Below are 24,078 nucleotides of genomic sequence, written 5' to 3' on the forward strand. Positions count from 1 at the left end.
TTTCGATTTGTTTGCACCGTGTGAGGAAACGTTGATGTATTACCGAGCAATTATTTTATTTTTTTATTTGCATAATATTTATTATAATTATTATTACTTTATAAAATTTTTACTTGCGTGCGATTATTTATATCAATTATCTGTTGATTTTTAAGTAACTTTTTTCGATAAAGTATAACAGTAAATTAAATTATACGGTTAAGCTTTGAATGATGCAAAGAACTTTTATGCTATTTCAGCTTTCAACTTATGTAGCGCATGAAAAGAGATGGAAAAAAAAAATGAAAATTAATTTACAACTCTTAATATAAAAAATATAATAATATAATATCATATATGCCATTGATATTTTGCATTAATCTTCTTTTTCATCAATTTAAAAATTCTTTTCTTTTTGACAATTTTTCTTTCGCGGCGCGGAAGGGAAATGAAGTGGAAGAGGCGTCTGAACTTCCGAAGAAAAGTCATAAGTGGAACATATATATTTCCTGTTGGACACGAAAGGATTAAAGCGTGTATGTACACATTGAATCAAATACATTTGTGTATCAAACGTATTATTATCGTTCCGCTCTACGTGCTATCGATGTGATATCTCGTAGCTCGATTGAGGTTTACAAAGAAGCAGAAATAAACCGCACTACGCAAACAAGAGATTCAATAATCCCGGATACAGTTAACCAGGTTGCAGGCTGACTATATCTATTTGAATGCGAAAAGATCTTCCATCATTTGTCGAACTTGTTGTTCCGTTACAAGACAAGAGCGAATTGCTCTTGTAAAAACTCTTTCTAAGGACTTGTTAAATTATCAATTTTTTTTCTCGATATTATCCATATCTAAGTCGATAATCGTAGCCTTAGATTACCGAGATACGCAGTTCTTTATCGTGTTATAAAGCCATTTCCTATAAATTTGCATCGTCACGTCTATACGTCAACGTAAAATATTATAATACACGCGTTTATTCGAGATCGATGATTTATAGAAAATAAATGAACGTAATAATACAAAGTAGAGATAATACACTTAAGCGTGAAGAGGCGAATTTGTTTTTATCGGAATACGTATCAGTTCGTGATTATAGCGTTCGCGCGTGCATCTCTTGCACTCTCTTGCATCCGTCCATCGCTTCACTTTACATTAGTCACATTCAACGCGCGTCTTACATCTCCCATCCTCACAGTCTTGTAATTTTATTCGTCGTTTCCTTTCGCTTCGTCTTTCCTTCTCGCTTTTCCCTTTCTCTATCCCGTTCACGGTTCGCTCGTTGGACGATCGGTTGCAAGTCGATGGATCGACCATCGTCGTTCGCAACCACTGACATTTCCAGCAGAGTTATTTGCATAATTTACTACCGACCTCAACATTAGCGTCCACCTGTATATGAAACCGCGTAATACCACAAATAGTTCCAAATACGTGTATACAGATGTATGTAAATATAAATATAATCGGGAAAGGCAGGTATGTGTACGTACACACATAGACACAAATAGACGTGTATTCGATACATATACGACACCCACAAACAATTCGATCCGATATATTACACGTATATCTTTTTTTATTTTTTTATTTTGCCGATACAAGTATCGTGACCGTGAAATTTGGCCTACGCGCTAACGATAGAGTCAAAAATCACGCGAGAGGAGAAACCTGAAAGAACGATGCATTCTCTCTGCGGTGCAATATTGATGCAGAGAGCGGAGACAGGATCCTTGATCCTCTCGACTCTAGGCATGACGTCAGGATCGATCCGCGACGATCGCGAACGATCGATGAATATGCATGAAGGACTGGTCGAGACAAGTGCAGGCCACGACACGTGGATGCACTTACGATTGTTGCGGCGAGACCCGAATGAGTCGCGCGATAATAACACGTGGATTTAAATATTGCACTTTTTTTCTACACTATCATTGAAACAATTTTTTCATTGTAATCTGCAGTTTCACATTTTTAGAAATAAGAGACTGGTAAGAAGATGTTCGATATATTGTGTTATTATTTAAAAGTGGATTAAAAAACTCTAATAAACAATTAATTATTCTATAAAATTTTATTTTAAAAAGTTGGTTTATTTTCTCTAAATATAAACGAATGTGTAACTAGATGTATCAATATATTCTTTATTTTCTCCTCGTGTATTCTTATTAGTGTCGTCAAGCTTGTCTCAAAGAATTTAGATTAAAAATTTAACCAACGAATTCACTTTCGCGACGCAGCTTGTACTGTATATTATCACATCAAAGATTTTTATTCCACTTTTCCACCACTGAACTGTTGGCGTGTCGATTTGCCGAGGCTTGTGTTGAATTTCTGCGTCATACTTCGCATACACGACGCCGGCTGATAAACAATTAAATGTGTTACAATGAATATAATTGCCTCGCTCCCACGATTATTATTAATCGCGCTTCTCGCAAGCTGAGAGCAAACTATGTGAAAAGAGGACCGACTTTTGCAATTTCAACTCTTTGTTATACTCGGTATTTAAAAAGAACATTTTTTTCAGTTATTCGATTTTTTCTATAATATTTTCTTCTCTCACAATAATTATAATTATTATACAGGATTTGAAATTGAATAATTAATTTATCTTTTGTTAATTTAAATCTATTTAGTCAAGACAATTTTATGTTTGAATAAAGGGGATTGTTAATTTTCAATATTACTTTCTAAAATTATTAATTGATATGTCTAGTTGTCGCATATACGAGCAACACTAAAGACAAAAAACACTTTACACAATCTATTGTATTATTACTCATCTTATGCTGAGTGTTTTATGTGCTTATAAGATCGAATGTTTCTAATCTGACGTAAATTTACATACGTACAATAGAGATTCCTCTCATTAGGTTTTGTTGTATCAAATATAAAATTTATAGGACGCGGCCAATTGAGTGAAACAAAAAGCTTAAATGATCCTGTAGAAAAACAAAGTGAAACATACAGACTGTCACAATCCGTTAGTCAAGTTAATCTAAAAAATGGTCGTATATACGCGCGACGTGAGGAAAACAGTTTTTATTCGCGTAGATGCCGAAAGAGACGCGATAATTCCATTAAAATTACGCACCGCAAATAACGCCGGGAGGTGTGTGGCGTCATACGTCATTAACGCTCTCGTCACGAATGTGCGTGCGTGTGTTGCGCACGCGTGTCCGTGGCACGTAGGTGGAAATGGGATGGAGATGGTTTAAGCAAGCGCGCGCGCGTGTGTGTTTTTGTCCAGCAGCCACGTCCAGGCTGGACCACGTGTGCGTGAAAATACATTCATGAAATTCAACGCGCGAACGTCACACGAAAATATATTATTATCGCCCGATGCCCTCGATCGGGAAAAATATTTTGACATTTCTACGCTTATCATCGTGACAAATGTTGCGTTAAGCCGCGACTTTCATACACCGAGAGAGTATAAGATGGATCCCTTTTACACGTGTGCTAAAAATTGAATTAATATCCGATTTTTTTTTTATTTCTCGCGAGAAATGATTTCTCATTCTCTCTTTCAACGCGTAGTTAAGCATAAAATTATGTAGTTGTTGGTTATTGTAAATCGTATAGATTTATTTATTAGGACATTGTGTAATTTTTCTTAAATTTTATTTTTCTTTTTTTTGTGCTTTGACGTGATTCATACTAATATAATATATGCAATATAATAAAAAAATTGTGCAAATATATAGTAAATTATGTACGATTGTAAAAATTTTCAAGACGGAGAGATCAAGATCCATCTGCGTGAAATACATTATAATGGATCATGCAGATTATATGGATTACCGAGAGAGAGAAGTGGATTTCGATGAATGAGAGCGCGAAGCCGCGCTGCTAAACACACTAGCCTTCGTCCAGTTCCATTTGCATTTTCACTTTTATCCTTATTTTCATACGCTTGTATTCTGGGCTTCGGCAATCACAGGTAGAGCATTTTATACCGTTGCACCTGAAGCCTACGCGAGTATAGTTTTTCGCATTTTTCCCTGACGAGGCGAATGTGTGTCGCACGCACCGGCAAGCGGTGATCTCTCGAAGGAGAGGCGGTGGCCTCTTCGTCCGGTGTTACGGCCAAAGATTATCGCGACTCTCGCGCACGAGATCACGTATGTAAATGGTAATTATCGGGTTCAAGCGCGCGGCTGGAAAGATCAATTAGTTATGCCGCGAGGAGAATGTTACGTATATACATACGTGCGTATACATTATGTATATAGATATGTAATCTGCGCCTTCTGAGATTGATCGATTAGGCGAAAAGAGCGCCGCGAATAACATCGCGAGAAGACGTGATATGTAAAAAAAAGAAAAAAATCATATCTATACTAGGAAACGAATCGCGCAGTCCTCCGCAATTAAAATATCTGACGTCAAAACAGCTGTCTCTGATGTCTCCTCTTAAAGAATTCGATCGACGCGAAAGGATGCGTGGTTTTGGTCTAAAATTAATATAAATAATCCACGTGCGGACGACATATGTGACGAAATATCGGGGTATCGTTTTAAAATTATAATCGCCCGCATATAATTAACATTCGTAAATTTTTAAATAACGCCAAAAGATTTAAAACTAATTTTAAGCTAGATAACGATTATGACGCACGCAATTGCCGCATAAGAGAGTTTTTTTTTATGCGAATGCAACACTCGACACGAGAGAGGCAAGCAGGTAGCAAATTACTAGGTAGAATGGGTGATACAATGTGAATAAGTAGATAAATCCATAATAATGGCGAATGAAACTTGCATAAACTCGGAAATGGCACCTGTTTTCACCTGGATCGCATGTCTGATTAAGGATTAGAATATATGTAACTTATCGATTACGTAACATCACATGCAGGATGAATTAAGCGAAACAGAAAGCTGCATAATATCATTAGAGTATAGAACTTCGCGATAGAAATATATGATTATAATAAAACGCGCGAAAATATTGCGCCGATTTTCGAAATAAAATTTTAAATGTTACATAACTCTGGCGTTTTTTTCTTTATCGGTAAAATTATTCAAATTGCATTGCCTTTAAGTATAGTATACGTTTGTATGCCTTGAACTTTGATGCTGCGCTCGATATTACTGGTTACTCGAGTGATTCTTATTATGTCGCAACAATATCATTTGATTATCTCCGATTCCGCGTAAACATTGATTTACTTAATCACTCCGATCTAGAGTAATGAATACATAACCATTAAAGAAAATTTTAAAATAATATTTTAATTATACAAAGAATATAAAATTCTTCTCTCTTTCTATTTTTATTTAATAATATCATATTAATATGATACTAGTAATTTATATGTATATCAAATTTATTGTGCGCATAAATTAATGTCATCTCACTGGATACTTCGAAGTAAACATCTATATTAGATTCGTCCTTGCATACAAATATCGATTTGAGGGTTGTCATCAATTAATATTACTCTGGAATATAAGCGTACTTTCTATAAAAGCATATAATATAATGAATTTTATAAAAACTACATTTTTCGTTCGTAATTTTTAAATTAGACGAATTAAATAGCGACGACGTCTGTTTACCGCGATTTATAATACTTGGATTACTCGCGGATCAATAAATAATTTACACGTAATATCGACTCGCGTGGGTTGCTTTAGAGAGAAGCGCGTCTTCTACCGCCTACATATGTACTCCACCGAACATGCTCGTGCATTGTCGTAAAAGTCATAGGATGCTCCCCGTCCTTGTAAGAGAGAAGGGTCCTCGCTTCCTCTGAACTAAACTTAACGAGCGAAGATGCGCACGAAGCGCGTGAAGAGCAGTAAAGGAGCTATTAATAAATTATGAAGTCATTAATGACGCGGTGTGCATTAAGGTTTTTTTCTTCTCTTTCTCTCTCTTTTTCTTTTTTCAAATTTCGCAGTGATATCTGTCAGTAAAAAAATCGTGACGAAAATCGTATTGCATCCCGATTTACGCAACATGCGTCAGCGCGCGCGCGTAAATCGAAATTTAAATATATTATAATATACACACATCAGGCATCCTACCTGAGAGAATCGTAAAATCGCGCTTAGATCTTAGTATCCGAGTGAGAGGTTCCACTTTTGAGGCACATTTACTTGCTCAAGGTCGAGCGATAAACTTTTCTATTATTGGCAGGAAGCAGATCAAGTACGCAATTTATTACAACTTCCTCCATTTAACGCCGATAACGTTTCCGGCCGATTTTACTGCTCGCAAAGCATGTTCGCGTAAAAAAAAAGGATTTGAAACGCATGATTGATATTAATTTTACAATTCCAGATTGAATGTTAAAATCAGCTAAGACAGCAATAATTGTATATTTCTATTTAATGAAAATCCTACTTACGTTTGATAATTTCTCACGACAATATATCAATGGAAGACTTTTGGAGTAATATTTCATTTTTGGATAATATGTGTATTTTTTTTAGAAAGGTCTGATTGTGAGAGTTTAGACGAAATAATGTAAAAATCTTGAGAAAAATGTAAAACAAATGGATCAGTAATTTTTTTCCATTGTCAAATTTTCATGAATATTCGAGAATAAATATAAATATATACAATATACTTTTTTTACTGTTCTGCATCAAATTTTAATATATTTTTAAATTAATATTTAAATTTCAATGACTAATAAGAGCCAGACACGGATGATTAGGTACGTCAGTTTCAAGGAAGAATTAATTTTTCGTCGAAACTGATTTGTTGTGCACAGAGCACTAATTTTGTTTGATACAATACCAAAAAATTTATAAATTAAATTATAATTTATTTGATAATTATTTTTTAATTATATTTGTTTTTAATGTGATTATTATTTCTTTATATATCACAGATTTATATATATACATATTTAAATTTTGCAACTCATATTTATAGTATAAATCTGTGACGTATAAAAAGAAATAATAATGACATTATTAACATAAAAATAAAACTAATTATAGGACAAATAAATTATAATTTAATTTATAAATATCTTAAAATTTTACGCTCCAGAACAGTCAAAATGTATATATATATATATATATATATATATATATATATATTTGAGATATTTATTATTCGCTATTGTGTCTATCGGGATGAAAGATTTATCTCGGTAAATTCAAGACGCGCGAGACAGAGCGCGTTCAAGAAATTGCGATCTACGCTCGCGCCGAAAGAATGACGGTGTATATTTTTGCATGCATAAAGAGCGTTCAAGAGTGTCGATGCGTAAGAGTGCAAAGTAGTAGCGGAATACCGCGAACGTGCTCGCACGCTCGCGCGATACAACTAAGTCAGGCCCGTCACATACATACATACATACATACATATATGCGCGAACGATATCGAGAAGTCGGCTTAATGACGATCACTCTCGTAACGCAGGATCGACTCTCGTCCTTGCAATCTGCAGGATCCTTGCCCCTTGCACGCCGTGTTGCGTCAGCGTTGGTCGACACCGTTCGATCCATAGTGCTTCTTTCTCGGTATTATCATCTCGATACACACATACGCACATCGATATGTCTGTCCTATATGCACGCATATTACGCTTTGTATTGAACGCGAATACCATTTTTTTTCCTCGCGACAAACATAAGCGAGAGGACGCGACCACTTTATAGCGACTCGCTGATAAATTACGATAACTCTTCATCTCGCGAATACACACAATAAGTCTCATCATATAAGTCTAGCTTGCGTATAATAATATTCTTGTGGGACTTTAAAGATATCTATTGGAGAGAGAGAGAGAGAGAGAGAGACTACTCGATATGTATCGAGTTAATTATATACTCTAATAATAAACTGGGTGTTAATGATGTGGACAATGACGCGCTATATGACATACAAGGTATTTCGCGTCATATTTTAAACTCGAAGCAAATTACGAAGCGGAAAAACCTATTGAGACGATCTCGTTTGTATAAAGTGCATCAATAACATATAATATCTGGAGCGCTTAATCTATTATTAGCATCCAATTAAGTAGTCTGGAAAATACCGATGATTGCTATACACGTAGCTATTGCTTTTCTCAGTCGTCGCGGACACGGAGCTGCTTTATAATCGAAGTAGGTTGCTAATGTATGATTGAAAGTAATTAAAACGTACACCGGATAATCTGCGTCGCGGGCGCGAATACACAAGGCTCTCGCCGACGGCTCTCGCGAACGCTCGCTCAAGGTGACCCGATCTAATTCCTCTATCTGTGAATGTGTGATTGCAGGTGACGAGCAGTATCGGGGCGCCGGAGGTTCGAGCAGCGGAAGTCCACCCGCCAGTCTCTTGGTGGTTCCTCAGCCTCTCACCGTCAAACCCTCCCATCCGTCGCATCTGAATTCTCATCTCGGCGGACCGCACTCGCATCCGCCGAGGAAGTACCAATGCAAGATGTGTCCGCAGGTGAGTGAAAAAAATCCCTTCGATATCTCTTTCATATACTGATACATGTGGAGAGGAGTGTTTCACTCTTGTGTCTTATATAATTCTTCAACTACGCGTTAGCACGTCGATATATTTGATTTAAATGAAGCGATTAATGCGCACACAATTAATATTTAACATTCATATTAATAATTATATTTAATATTTTTAACGTTGTTATATAACAGAATAGAAAGCACTACCGTTTGGTCGTGGAAATATTCGTTCAAAATTGCTTCTAAGATTGTCGCGTTAACCCGTTATCGGTCTTTTCTTCTTCAGGCAGTTGATTTTTTTTTCTTTTCATTTTTTTTTTCTTCGAAAGAGCACTTTTACAGAATAGTTTTATGATGTTGATTTTTCCGTATCCCATCCATTCTTTGTCTTCACCATATATTGTCTACATTTCCTATGGAAACGGTAGCATTAAAAAATGAAACTTTATGTGCGCGCGCGTTAGTCTTAAAAATATATTAAAAATTATCTGCGGAGACACTTCCCACGTGCCACGTACAAAACCAGTAACAATACAGACGTTATTCAGCTGTCACCGCTGTTATTGGCGCGAATGCCCTTTCTTTTTAAAGTATTAAAAGGAGAAGAAGCACTGTTATTCTTTTCAGACTATTGAAATTAGCAAATGGTTCAGTCTTCTTCTCAACTTGTTGTTGCGTGTTTTTAATTTACGACGATGCGCGCGCATGCATTTCCATTTCCGCGTGCATCTAGTCTAAGAAATAGTCAACATTAGAAACGTTACATTTTTTCCTGCTCTTTCTTCTTCTTCGCTATACAGATATCTGTATTCACATTCGATTTTTCTCAATTTATCTTTGTGTCCGACCATCAACCCTTGCGCTTTCGAGAGAGAGCTGGACAAATATTATGAATGAAACTTATCTGTCTGTTAGAAGCGTTGAATATAAAATTAGTACTTATTTTTATCGCGATATTATTATTTTATTAGATATTTATGAGTTTTAGAAATAACAATTTTATTACGATATACAATATTATTTTCTATTGTAAACTGTCAAGAAAAAAATCAACAACTGTGCTACGTAGTTCAATCACTACGTACAGTATTATATAATATAACATACAATATAACTGTACAATATATACAGTTATATTTTTTTATTTCTCTATTTATTACCGAATTTTTTATTCGTATTTTACTGGAGTAGATTTATAGTAGATGTGCATTTATATTATGTTCTGAAAGGGTTAAAAGAGAGCAAATACCCTTATTCGCCCCCTGGAAAGGGAAAATGTTCCAAGTCTTTGGACTTCGTTGTGTCGGGAATTGTTTTATGAATAGATTTTAGTGGTTATTTTAGTGTTTAAGGCGACATTAAGGGAACATTTCGAAAAATCCCTTTACGGTATGCTTTTGTCTAACAAAATAAAAGAAACCGTAAATTTTAACTTTTGCGAATACATGATAAGTATAGTAAAATCTCCGTTAAGAGCTCCAGATATAGCAAAAGTAACTATTTTAATGCCATTTTGACGTTATATTGCATCAGAATGACTTTCTATCTAATTAATGGCGATTAATAAAGATTGGTTATGATATATTAGATTAAAATTTATCACACTTTTTCTTACTACTTTGACAAAAACTATCGCAAAGAGATTTTTACGGGGCATAATTACTAAAATCTTACTAAGTTTGACAAATACACTATTTTTGATACCTGGAGAGCACAGAATAAAAGTTTACCTTGTAATAAAAATTTCTCTTTTTATTACATTGTAAAAATTCTAACAGTATTTAAATGCCCCTAAATTTCAATATCTTGCCATTTATGATCGCATAATGTTTCGCTCGAGTTTGAAATATATAAATACGCGCTAAACCCCACTGACAATAAATACTTTTTAAATTTGGAAAATCCAAATAATATAATTAAATCATTATTAAAAATAATTCATAGATAATCGCGCATTTTTTAATTATCGTTGAAAGAATTCTCGGAATATCGTAAGAGCTAGATAGATATGGACAATATCTCGACTACCGAATATCGAATATATTGTACCGTCTATCTATGTTGCAAGATTGAGAGCCGAGAGAGTGGTTTGAAACAGAGCCATCAGAGAATTCACTGAAATAATCAGAGAGACCATAACAGATTGATATCATTTTCCAGAGAAATCCACAGATTTCCTTAACTTCTATATTTGATCAGGATTTGTCCAACGCAAAGATACTTTTATCTCGTAGCACGGGATATCATTTTATCATTAATGTCTGTGCGAGCGCGCGGGGTTCACAGGGCAACTCTTGCAACTTTTATCAAAGATGCAGTATCCTCGGCTTTAAGATTTCGGTTTGTGCACCAGAGCGGCGGGCTTTACTAGCCGGACAGGACAGAGAGAAATCTGACCTTTGGAAAATTTCTTGCCCTCCACGCCGTTAAATTTCCTCTGTGTGACGTCCGTATCTTACATTCGCACAATTTATATCCCCGATGATGGATTTCGGTTTCGCAAATTGGTTAACGGCGGCGCTTTACGAGCCATTTAGAGACAATCGTTAAAGTTTACAGCTTTCCGCGCTTTTCGCGATAATTACCGGCAAACACGTAGCTCGTCATCGCGAAAAAAGACGGCGTTAAGTGAAAGAGAGAAAGAGAGGGAGATTCGAAGGACGCGGCACACGACATTCCATAAAGCGGATCGTTAAAATTTAATGATATTCACCGAATGGTTATAGAATAGGGCAGATTATCATACAGCGGAGGCCAGCAAAGCGCGCCCGGCACTTTTGTTCGCGTTACGCAAGAAAAACAGGAGTAAAATACGAAATCGATGATTAAAACCAGTTTATTAGCACGTATATATATATATATATATATATATATATATATCTCTGCCGCGTTAGATGCGATGTGACACGAAAGGGGTTAATTTGTCGCGGATCGAGAGACGTCGCGCGTCGGGAAAATCCCGCAATCTCTCTCTGCTTGTCTGTTACCTGAAATATCTCTCAATGAAGAATTTTTTCGCGCTTGCTGGTGTATGTATGGGTGTATAAAACAGACAGAGAGAGAGAGAGAAAGAGATCTAAACCGTTAGGCGTTCCCAGGAAGGAGCGACAGAAGTGTAATCATTAAGATGATGAGTTAAAGAAACGGAGACCGATCAAGACGGCACGCTGGTGCTCTCATTAGCGAGAAATTAGTAAACGAACAAATCTAAATCCCACGAAGAAACGACCGCTTCGCACTTCCTCCATTAATGACTACTAATCCGGTCGGTTCTTAATCATCCGGTCGATCTTATCTTTCTATGGTCGACGACGCCGGCTAATAAAATGATAATTCGCATCAATATGCAATTCATGACAACTTCGGTCGTTACTGTTTTGTTAAAAACGAGAGGATGATTATAATGCGATTCAATTACAACACACATTGTCCTTTATTGTCCTTTATTGCCCACTGAAATAATCTATAATATTATTCGTACAGTCATCTATAATCAAAATGTAATAAAAAATGGAGAAAATGTAGCAAAAACGATCTCGCGAATTGTCTAGTGAAAAAGCCAAAAATAATGTGCTCAGGGAATTGTATTTTTGGAGTATGATTATGAGCGCGATTTCTTCGACGTTATTTTTTTATGATGCTCGTTATCGGTAATACTGTATAACTATAAATCTTTTAAATATTACGAAAATAATATTTGTCTACATTTTTAATTAATGCAATCTATAAAATTATTATTTGGTGTTTTTCTGGTATAGTTTTGTCATATATTTTTGCAACTATCACTACTACTATATTTTTTATAACGCGAACAGTGCTTTGATAAATATTTCAGTTGAATGTGCTGCCTAGAGAGAGAGAGAGAGAGAGAGAGAGAGAGAGAGGGAGAGAGTTAATTCCAGATATATTTTTTTAAATTAATATCTTTTATTTATGACAAAAGAAGGTGATTTTTATTCCCTGACTTTGTAAAAACCGATCGGATCTAAAGATTGTTGGGTTTATTCTCGCTTTCCCTCTAATAATAAATACTCGCTGACGGTGGCAGTGACTACGTCGCGTTCCAAACAGAGATTAAACCGAATTAAATTACACATTTGCCCGGTAAAAAAAGTTTACAAATTATACAGATTTCATGCAACGGTACCGGCAGATTCCTCGCGATTAATCGCTCTCTGCGGCACGTTACAAAGTAGTAATTTCTCGTCATAATCGCTTCTCTTTATCGGATATCCTTTCCAAGAGTAAGAACGTCGAAAAGAGAGAATAAGAGAAAAAAACGAGAAAAAGGAAGTGCGAAGGAAAAATAGAAGAAAAATAAAACGAATGATAAGAGAAAGGTGAAAGATTTGTGCTGAAATTGTTAAAGAGAGTCTTAGATATATTTTATTCTAGTTTACGATATATTTGCCGGTAAAAATAAGCTTTAAAAGGCGATATTACATAATGATGGAACTCGCTAGCAAGTATACAAAGGTAATTATATGGCGCTATGCAATTATAATAGCAGCATCTCTCTATAGCAACAGTTTTCACGTAATTCTAATTATAGTTTATAGAGAAAAACGAAAATTATAAAATATATACATATATTAGTAGAATTACTACATTAATAATTATAATTATAAATCAATACGTTCAACTCGTAAATATTGAACAAATAACTGTATCTCGAATGGACGGAAGTCTCCCATGTACTTTATTTATGTTGCATGAGCAAGATATTGACAGTCAATTTATTCTCGATTAATTAATATCAATTATATAGTACAGAGATGCGTTTATGAGATTAGATGAAGGAAGAAGGCAGAGGGGCATAATTTTGATTTGGGATGGGGGGGCTAAAAATTCAGGAATTCATAAATTGCCGCAATCACCACGCCCCCATAAGGCAGGAAGTAGAATTATGCTTCATCTCGCGCAACGGTACTGTCACGCTCGTTTCACTAATGTCTTCTACGATTAATCGAGTTCGTTGCTGCTCCATGTGATGCCCCCCTCCCCCTACCCGGTCTCTCGAACTTCCTATTGGACCTAACTTTCAACATTCCTCTCGTACGAACCAACGAAACTCGTTCGTCTCAGGAATTTTTTGATTTTCATGGGATAAGGGGGGACATTTTTAAAAAAATAATATTTTTTTTTTTTAATTTTAATGATACTTAATCGAGGAGAGATGTAGCTATATATCGTCTCAGGATTTTTTTAGGAACGGAAATTTTGAAATAATAATTTTTTTTTTATTTTAATGACACTTAAGCGAGGAGATGTAGCTATATATAGTTCGCCTTTGCGATTTAAACGTTCGAATTACGACGACGTAAACCCGTGTGCGACTCGAAATCGGAGTCACGGACTAAAGCCGCTCGCGATATCGCGATTGCCTGTCGCGCCTCGCCGATCTTGTCCTTTAATGCAACGCGTCTCTACCTCGTTGTCGCTTTACGACATTTTAACGTCGTCCTGCGGCCGCCGCCGTCGCTACCGTTCCTCCTTATCGAACATTCCACCACCGGGGGAATACACGATCTCGCAGCGTACTGACACGCGGCTACGGGGAGAAATAAGACGAGACCGAAGGGGGCAGAGAGAGAGAGAGAGGGAGAAAAGGAAAAAGATGATCACCTCCTGAATGAAGCTATGCACCTCCGTGGCCGGAGGGCTCGGGATTCAAGTCCGGAGGCTAGTGTACCGTGACGGCACAGCATCCTGCCTTCAATCCTCCTTCCGCGCGCCTCTCTCTCAGCGCGTAACCCCTTACTTTACCCCCCTTCATCTGGACCGCGTGCGTTTCGTCCTTCTTCGTCCGACGTTTCAACTCGCCGCGACGTTCTTCTCGGTAACCCTCTTTCTTCGCCGCTAATGTCCCGTGCTTCTTCCTTTATCATCGTGTTTCTCGGTCTCCCTCCTTCATTAAGCTTCCTCACCGACTGGCGCTATCCTTCTTCGCTCTAGGTGCGTGCCACCGGTGCTCCGCTTCATCGAATTGGATTACTCGTCGTCTCTCGTATCTCGGCGAGTTTCTCTCTCTCTTTCTGTCTCGTTACCTTCTTAATTCCACGTCTTTCGTTACGTTACGCAACATATTTCACCTGCCATCCTCTTATCAAGCTTTCGGTCGATTCTCGTTTGTCCCAACTCATTTGTCAGTCAACTTCTCTAGGTATATCTCGCTTATTGGCTTCCTGTCAGCAATTTCACAACCGTCATGGTGGCGAAATTAGCGGTTTTCGTTCGTTGTCGTTCCTGTCCTTCGTTTTTCCTTTCACACGTTACACCTTCGCGGTGGTTCGCGGCGATTCGCGCTCACGACGATGTTGTTTCGTTGTGCCTTCATCTTCCATCGTCAATGTCTTTCTGCTTCTTCATCCATCGATGCCCGACCGCTCTTCCTTCCATTAACATTTCGTTTCACCTCAACGGTTCCGGCGCCTCGCCGTAGCTTCTCTTTCTCACCCCTTACGTCTCTCTCTTCCCGCTGAAACACCCGTCCTCATGATCTTCCTCGATCTTTTCTCTCCTCCCTCCTTCCCGTTCATTCTCTTCGTCACTGCCTGCGTTCGTCGCGCGTTCACGCAACTTCTGCACACAGGTTCTCTTCTCCTCTCATCTAGTTCCTCTCTCTCCTTGTCCACGGTATTTCCTCCAATTTGCCTCATACCTCTTCGGTTCCTGCCAGGCATCATCATCGTCCACTTCGGTTCGATCGATATCTGAGGCCAAGCTTCGTGACGCCGTTCTCTCATCCCCCCATCGTCCCGGCCAAGCTTCTGAACGCCGGAAAACCGCAACACGGATCTAGTTAACCGCGCCGTGGAAATTATTCGCGGAATAATATCGTTCGTGGATCTAGGAATCGATTCGATGATGCCGTGGAATTTCATTGCTGCGCAATATTTGTTGCACTATTTTACTTTGCTTCAAAACTATAGCAGACTTTGTCAGCTTCATCCGCAAACTAGAAGCGTTCACGCGCGAATCGACATTTTAATATCTCTCTACTTTCGAAATATCGAAATTAATTAATTCGGCTAATAATTTGCCTGCGAGTGTCGTACTTAATAATTTTGTCTAAATCTTTTATGCGCGCTTTTAAATGAGATATAACCACAGTATGACTTTCCTCTTATATATTAAATAACACTGAAGGTTCTCTTCACGCTTTAAATATACCAACTCTCTACATACATGTGCTCATTTTCTTATAATAATAAACATCGAATACTCGTTATGTGGAATACGTGCGCGATCCACCGATCTGCTAATTCTTTCCTCGAAGATCTTTTCGAAGAGTAATGTCACGAACGTGATATTGCACGATGAGACGCACACATCCGAGAGATGATTTCGCAAGAGGCGTACGTACGTAGAGAGCCGGGCAAGGTCCATTCTTCGTTCTCGCGGTAGCCGCGAGCTCCGTCTTCCTTTCTCTCTCTTTCTCTCTATCTCTCCCCCTCTCTCGCTCTCTTCAAGGCACACGCACAGGATCGAGAAGGTGTATATGAACGCGCTCGGGCGCGGATATTATTGAGAGAGAACGCGGTGTGCGTGCACATCGGTAAAGGGGCCTCACCTGATCACGCACCACGGTAGCGAGAGGCCCGTCATTTTTTCCACTCAATTTTTTTTTATGCCTCTTTGTGGGCAGCGTCCCCTCTTCTACCACGGCTGCTATATAGGTAGAGGATAGACCAGAAACGAGAAGGCGGGAAGAAAGGGGAGGGAAGGAAAGGGGGAATCGGAAGAAGATGAAGAGAGACGGCCGGGCCCCCGTCCGTCTCAAAAACATCAGGTTTTAGATCTAACGCCGATCGAAATTCGTGAGAGTCTTCTCAAGGCCTTCGCACACATATCGCGAACGTAATGAAGTAACCGGATCGAGTTGTGTTTGCGGCGCGCGATGCTGTTATCCTCGCATCTACATTCCGGTAATCAGATTTAATTGAGGAGACCGTGGATCGTAGGTACCGATAATCAACGATGTCTTATTCATTGCAATGCGATGTAAGATATAGATACGTACATAATGTACAGCTCGCGCGATTTCAAGATTCTCGAATGACAAGGTGAAAAACAGTTCTTAATGAAAAATTGTGCGAAAACTTAAATGAATCTGATTTACTTTTTATTATCATGCATCTTAAAAAATCGATGTTTATTTACATAAAATTTATTTAAAATTAATTGTAAAATACAATACAATTGCATGAAGCAATTGTGATTGTCGAAATCTTGATAATCGGACAATCTTTCACGGTTCAGCTTTCGATGTGTCTTACAGATGAAATAAAGTTCGCGACTTTTGCAACAACTTCTTGCGTAATGCGTTATAATAAATTTCCTCACGAAACAGCGTTTTTAAGAGGATGGTGATAATGAAGCGTTCGCACGTAACTCGCAAAGAATATCGCGCACGGCGGTTTTAAATGGATTCAAATGAAAACGAAAACTGCCGATGAATGGAGCAGGTTGAGCCTAAAAAGTTCGACCGGAGCTGAGGAGAAGAGGAGCGAGGGGGAAGAAACGAAGAGAGAGAGAGAGAGAGAGAGAGAGAGAGATTGAAAAGAGAGGCGGGGGAGATACGTGCGGCAGCCTCCCACGCCAAACAAAAGTCCTTAAGCCTTAGACTGAACATGATACCCCATTTACTGTCTATGTACTAAATTTCCAAATCCAAACTCTCTCCCCCACCCGCCCTTCTAAGCACGTATGGTCCCCTTATGTACAATGCGCGAGGCACAATATCCCTCTTCCTCCTGGCCCCCCTGGTCCCCCTGGACCCTTCGTCTCTATCGTCGGAGTTATGTAACCGTCCGTCCGTCCGTCCGTCGACGCGTTTCTGACAGACACGCTCTTTCTTCCTTGAATGTGCCTGGATTAAGAAGCGCGATAGATTCTTTGATTCGGGTCGAGGGTGATCGTTCCATTCGTTCTATGATTCAAGGTCGCCGAATCGCGCGATTCTTCTTATCACGGAATTGAAACTCTTAAATTTGACTCTTTATGCTGTCATGACCCAAGCATACTCGAAACACGATGAACGATGAATTATAATTTCTAAGCTGCAGTCTTCGAGAGATTGAAACCATTAAGTCGTGTTTCCTTAAGCACATCGTATTTACACTGTAATGGCCACGTAACGACCGGCTGAAAATTGTTTATTTGCCATTGACATGTCTATTAACTAATCGATTCATCGCTACGAAAATAATCTTATGCAAATATAATTTCACAGAAACATAGAACAGCTGATCGATAGAGAATGTGGTGGTCGGCGGTGACGTTTGCGTACACATTAACCCACGAAAGATAGACGATAGTTTCCGTTTTAACGATTCTCTCGCGTTTCTCATCGGATACGCGTTAGAGATAGATAGTCTTCGACTTGTTCGACGAGATCGTATTAAGAGTCTAGATTGAGAACCATGGAACCGTGTCCAGACATCTGGGGGACCATACCGTGATAATGCGTGACAATTCGAATTTGCTTGCAATTACCTATAACCGAGCGATCACGTGATCGCTGGAAAGGCGATTAAAGTGCCTCCAGGCTCTCCCTTTTCTTCCAAGCCGCGAGACTGTTCATTCATCTCTCCTCCCCCCGCCCTCCCCCCTTTTTGATCCCCCTCGATTTCTCCTCTTACGTTCTCTCAATGTCTCTTTCCCTCTCCTGACTTGCGTACAACTAAGGGACCGTAACTATTTGACTCGATTCACCGTCTTTCTCTTTTTTACCTCCTTTTGCGGTTCTTTTATTCGTTATCTCATCTTGACAAGATCTGTGACGAAAATGAAGTAAACCACTAGACTCGATCCTCTCTCTTTTCGATAAATCATTTTTTGTATTTCTTATTTTCACATTCTTATTCGCTTTGTGTCTCTATCTCTCATCGAAACTTAAATTATGAAACGATAAATACGTAGATAGGTTGGGATTTCCTCGCTTTTTTTCACGTATTTATAAATAAAAGATTTTGCAATATTTAATAAAAATTTCAAGTGGCTCCTATCCTTGACTTTTACAAAATTGCGTGAATATTATGAAATTTTGTCGATTTGTATTTATGAGACAATTTAATATTAGTAGAAAAAAAAACTTGTTTTTGCACCCCAAAAAAGTGAAATAAGTTGCTTCATGATGCACACACGTGTTCAGTTTTCTCATAGATCTCTGTAACTTTAATTAATCATCTTTTCATTCATATATTCTCAATAATAATTTTTAATATGTGCTACGATACTTTTTTTAATTAAAGCACATTTATTTATATATTAATGACAGGAGATTATAAGTTAATAAGCACTCAGGGGTTCGCGTTTTAAATGCGAGCGTCAACGCAAGATGAAATAGATCATCGCAACAACAAATTCAGAACTAAATGTGTGACGAGAATGAAGATTATTGTCTCGTGTAAAAAAACATGGATGTCGCGTGGCTGATGTTTTCACATGAACGGCCTATCTAGTTGAAATCTGGTGTACTGGGTGAATGGGTAAAAAGCGACTCTGTGTAGGTAGGTAGGTAGGTAGGTAGGTAGGTAGGTAGATAGGTAGGTTGGTAGGTAGGTAGATAGGTTCGATAGTCGTGGTGCAGAAACGAGAAAAGGGCGGCGCAAGACCTACGACGAAGAGCGAGACGAGACGAGGGTAGGAAGAGGGTAGGAAAAAGGGAGAGGGATATGAAGAAAGAGGGAGCAAGAAAAGAGAGTAAACAAGATGAAACGAAGTAGTGCTCGCGGTGTGGCTGCCGGTCGTAAATCTGTAGCTGGGCCTCATCACGGACTGAATATTCTCTCTCCCTGCCCGATATGCTCTCCTCTCGCCGCCTCATGTCTATCTCCGTTCCCTGTTTGCCACATTCTCTCTCTTTCTTTCTCGCTCTCATTTGATTCTCTCTATATCTCTTTCCGCTTGATTTCTTTTTTGTTTCCCCCTTTTTTCAAACTCGTACTCCGCTCCTCCTCTCTTTAGCCGCTCTTTCTTTTTTTTTGTAGGCGCGACTAACGAAAACGGGCCCCGTGGCCTCCGGTAGCCGATTCCCTCGGAAATTGAGTAGCTATAAAATTAATTATCCGACGTACTTTATCGCTCTACGCCGTTCTGGACCGAGGTGCGCGCGTCTCCTTCCTTTTTTCCCGGCTTCCTGTTCCCGCGAGTTCCTGCGCCGCGTCGAGACAGGTTTTAAAGACGAAGTGGAAAACCTTAAGGGCCAAAACGAAAATATCGGTACACATGTTGATTGCAGCCGTTTCGGGCGCAGAACAGATTCGGGCTGGAACAGTGACGAGGTCGAAAAAAGAAAAGTGGAGCGACCCGCTTCCGTGCGTAAAGCGAACGAAAAGCTTTTCCATCGAGATAAAAGTGGACGATCATTTAGGACAGTGATGCTTTTAATACCCATGTCGGAGAAAGTGGTTTTGTCTAACTTGCAAGCTCTTTTTGTGCAAGCAAACCTACCTTTGACACAATTGTCGTATCAAATGAAAGATTATTATACTGCAAGTCTTTCATACGATTCCAATTAATATCATAATCCATCATAAGTGAGAGAGGCACATTTATACTAATTTTATTTTATTTATTTTTTAAACTTTATTTTTTTGTTATTTATTATTATATTAATGTAATTCATTGTATTAATTTAATTTAATTTTTTTACATTTTATTATTTTTTAAAAATTTATTTTAAATGATACTTTGATGTAAAAAAAAACATTCTGTAACTCTTTCTAGTATATACAAAATCCTCAATACGATCGTTACTGGATTTGATATTATTACATGATTGTAATCAGATGGACATGTCAATCGTATGCGAATGTTCGTTTCGCTGTTTGATTTTAAAGTCGTCCCGCGCTTAAATTTAACAGTCCTTAATGAAGCTCCTTTCCGCGGGCCGGGACGATGTTACGGAATTAATTAGAGAGCTGCTCTGCCCCATTTAAGTTTACGACCGCGCGCCCGAGCTTACGTTAATTATTACCGGGAACTAGTTGTAATTAGTCTCTCTCGAATACAAAATATCGGTTACAATGGGTGGTGAACAAAGAGAGATGGCAGAAATTGTACGGGCGCGCAGTATCGTAAAACTTTCTTAATGGCAATGCGGATTTCTTTAAAATGCTGGACGCGCTTGTGCAATTTATCGATTCGACGCCGATAAATCGAACAAACGGTTGCCACTAGTTTCTATAATCCGACTACTTTCTACGGATATGTTTTTATTCAACTTGTGGAATATAAGCATTCGTGCATTAATTTAGTCATCTTATCGTAGGGAAAGTTAATATGTATTTTTCATAAAATTATCAGTGCTAAATATCATATATTTCTGCTATATCTTCATACAAATCCTGTTTTTTTAAATCTATCATTAAATAATATTTCAAACGGAAACTTCTCACTTCCTTCCTGACCTAAGAGTTCTTACGATTTTTTCATTTTTTAATTAAATATCCAGCGTAATATTTGTAATTTACAATTTCCAGTATTGTCAGAAGAGAGCTAAACGTGTCTCAGTCTATATAGAGTCATCTGTACACCGTATTCTACAAAAAAAAAAAAAAAAAAAAAAGCCTCTTTAATACACATTTACGAAGCACATCCTTATATAATTTTCTACGTATTACCGTGCAAACGTATAAATCGTAAGTCAATATCGCTAAGCAAAGTACCGTATCGGAACGATGGCAGGTCCGTAACGAACCGACGGAAGCGGTCATAGTTCCTCTCCGATCCTCCGGGCCGTTGTTAAGATCGTATCACGCGGTTCGATGAGCCGCCGTCTCTCCTTCGGTCCTGCGAGACAGGAAACTTGACGACGTCCGTCTCTCATGTCGGCCAGCGAGAGATGATGTGCGTTAGGTGCGCGCGTATACACACAAACACTCTCTCTCTCTCTACCCTCTTCTCTATCTCTCTATTCCTCATTTTCTCTCTCCCCACGGGGGATACCCAATAGAGAGCGTTCGACCATACATGGATGTAAACGCTCGATGAAAGAAGGAAAGAGAGAGGGAGAGAGGAGCTCTCTTTTGGTGCACGTTTCCTAGGGATGCTGCCCCCGACCGAAAGTCAGGTTCCCATGCTCTTTCTGTCTTGCCGTCCTCGTCGCTTTTCGAGGAACCCACGGCCTCTCTCTCCATCCAACGGGCCCCAGTCTGCCACCTGTCCCTGCGTCTGGACCCCGAAGAAGGGACGACGTCTTCCTACTTGTAGAACACGCATCGCGGTTACCCGTTCCTTCCCTTCTACAACTTCTCGTGTTTTCTCTCTTCCCTCCCTTCCTCCCCCGCGCTCTGGTTCCTTGCATAATTCCCTTGTCTTGTCTTTGATTTATCTATCTATAGAATTATAATATCGTACGCGCTCTCTCACCATGTTTTCGCTGATTTTCTCCCATTTCAATTTTGTCAGCTACAGACGAATTCGCGACACTTTAACAGATTCAGTGTCGGCTATCGATTGCGATCTAATTTTCAGTGATAATAACTGAGCCGTGATAATAATGGCAGAATCAATAGCGTCGCTCGAGTATAAAAACGATAGTCAAAAGTGAGCAAAAGCTGTTCTGCAGTTCACACACAGAGAGAGACCCGATTAATGCCGCCACGCCACATCGTGAAAGAATCTTTATCTGTGTCCTTTATTCACTTTACATTTAATTTAAGAAACTCTCGCGACATATTATTCCGCAGCAATTTATAATGTCGAGAACGACGATATATATTTGACCTCCCCGTCCATATGTTCCAAACTACTTTTAGGCAGGCTAATCGAGTTTTGATGTCACGTCATTTTACTTTATAGCTATAAAGAAATATTCTTCCGGTGAGCTCCCGATAATATCGATTTACTCATCATAATTGACGGCGATTCGCGAGACAACGAAAGTATTCAAGAAATATATAAAATATTCAGGAAAGAGCCTCATACATACACACTAAAATAGCATCGTAGAGAAAATCGTTACAAAATTGATGTCCATACATTGAAAAGAAACTATATATAGAAAAAACAGACAATATAAGGATTGATTTATACGAATATTGCTTTCATAATTGAAAAATGATCAAAGGTGATAATTAACGATTTCGAGCAGAAAACTTATTAAGGACTTTTACGTTATCAATTATTTATATTAATTTTACAATATTTCGTTCAGTCTAATAATTCTATGTTTCTCAGTTATAACATCTCGATACATTCACTTAATTATATATTATATTAATTATATATATATGTAAGATAAAAAGCGTTTCACAAAAAAAGGAAATTTTAAAAATATAAAATTGATTGAATGTATTGAAATATAATAACTGAATGAGAAACATAGAATCATGAACAATATATTGCAAAATGAGAGTTTTAAATATAATTGACGTTAATATAAACATCGGATAACGTAAAAAGTAATGTCCTTAATAAGTTTTCTGCTCGAAATCGTTAATTATCACCTTTGATCGTTTTCCAATTATGAAAGCAATATTCAGATAAATCAATCGTTGTATTATCATCTTTTTCTTCTGGGATAGGAACGGTATATTCGCATCTTTCTCTTATCATTATTCTATTTTTCGTCTCTGTATGTATGTGTGTGTGTGTGTGTGTGGGGAAATCTGGTTTTCCTATCTATGAATTGTGTGAGAACCGGATACCCGATTCGTTGCCCGTAACTCCTCCGTGAAAACGATCCAGAGGGACTGCCTCGGATTGATTTAGCGACCTAATGACGAACGAAGCCTCCCACACGATCCACCTATGTGCCTCTACGCACCCGAAAGTATTTTTTACCTGGATTTTCGAGGGCCCGCGCCGACATCTGGTCAGATTTTGTTTCACAAAAAAGTTCAGCGGCCCCTTATCAAATATGAGCTCTTTCTCTCTCTTTCTCTCTCTTTTCCTGAGATTCCTCTGGAATTCTCTCACTCTCTCTCTTTCTTTCTCTTTGTGGGAACGGCAAGCTATACTGGACGATCGACTATCGAATAACTGCCAACTAATCGAGCCCTCTCTCTCGATTTTTTCTTCGGCTCGTCGTTAAAGATGGGATTCGCGTCGCGACGATTCTCGATCGACAGACACTTGTCTCTTTTGTATTGGCCGCACGTGCCCTCTTCTCCCCCTGAATGCGCGCAAATGTTTTCGCGCGAAGAAACCGACGACGATCGGCAGCAACCCGGACGACTCGAAGGGGACGCGAGCATGCGCATTTTTTTTCCCGGATACAAATTTATGAAGGTAGATCTTCCGAACAATGTCAAAATCCCCCGGACTACTCGCGCGTCCTTTCCGCCCCCTTTCGCTCCCGTCTCGCCTCTGTTTTCGCTCCCCGATCGATCGATCCTTCTTCCTACCGTTGCACCGCGCACACGAGGACCCTTTTTGTAAGAAAAAAAAAAACTTGCAGCTTTCCTTCCACGCGCCACATGGCTCGTTGCGTTTTTTTTTCACTCGCGGTGAGTTCCCCTATTTTTCCCTCTCGTTTTTCCTGAATCTTGGATTCGGACCCCCTCTGTCCACGATGGTACCCGCGTCCAACGTCCGGCATAACCCGGGGTCTTCGATCAGGGTAACGAATTCTCCTCGTTTTTTTTTCTCTTACACGCGCGTTCTTTTTTCTTGCATCTCCTCCTCCTGCCTCTTCCTCCCTTTTCCTTCCTG

At 38.7% G+C, this 24,078-nt stretch overlaps 1 protein-coding gene across 3 annotated transcripts in view; it reads left to right on the forward strand.

Annotated features, from left to right (window-relative positions):
- The window catches only part of LOC145933979 (zinc finger protein rotund), a 155,357-nt gene that overhangs the window by 87,350 nt on the left and 43,929 nt on the right, over positions 1-24,078 (forward strand). For all 3 annotated transcript variants that reach the window (XM_083034086.1, XM_083034084.1, XM_083034085.1), the window contains exon 5: positions 8,223-8,398. In XM_083034086.1, the coding sequence (XP_082890212.1) occupies positions 8,223-8,398 (176 nt within the window). The remainder of the gene's footprint in view (positions 1-8,222; positions 8,399-24,078) is intronic.

Source organism: Prenolepis imparis, unplaced genomic scaffold, assembly GCF_030444845.1.
Source record: "Prenolepis imparis isolate NDT839.2.m4 unplaced genomic scaffold, iyPreImpa1.0 SCAF_3, whole genome shotgun sequence".
Taxonomy (NCBI): domain Eukaryota; kingdom Metazoa; phylum Arthropoda; class Insecta; order Hymenoptera; family Formicidae; genus Prenolepis; species Prenolepis imparis.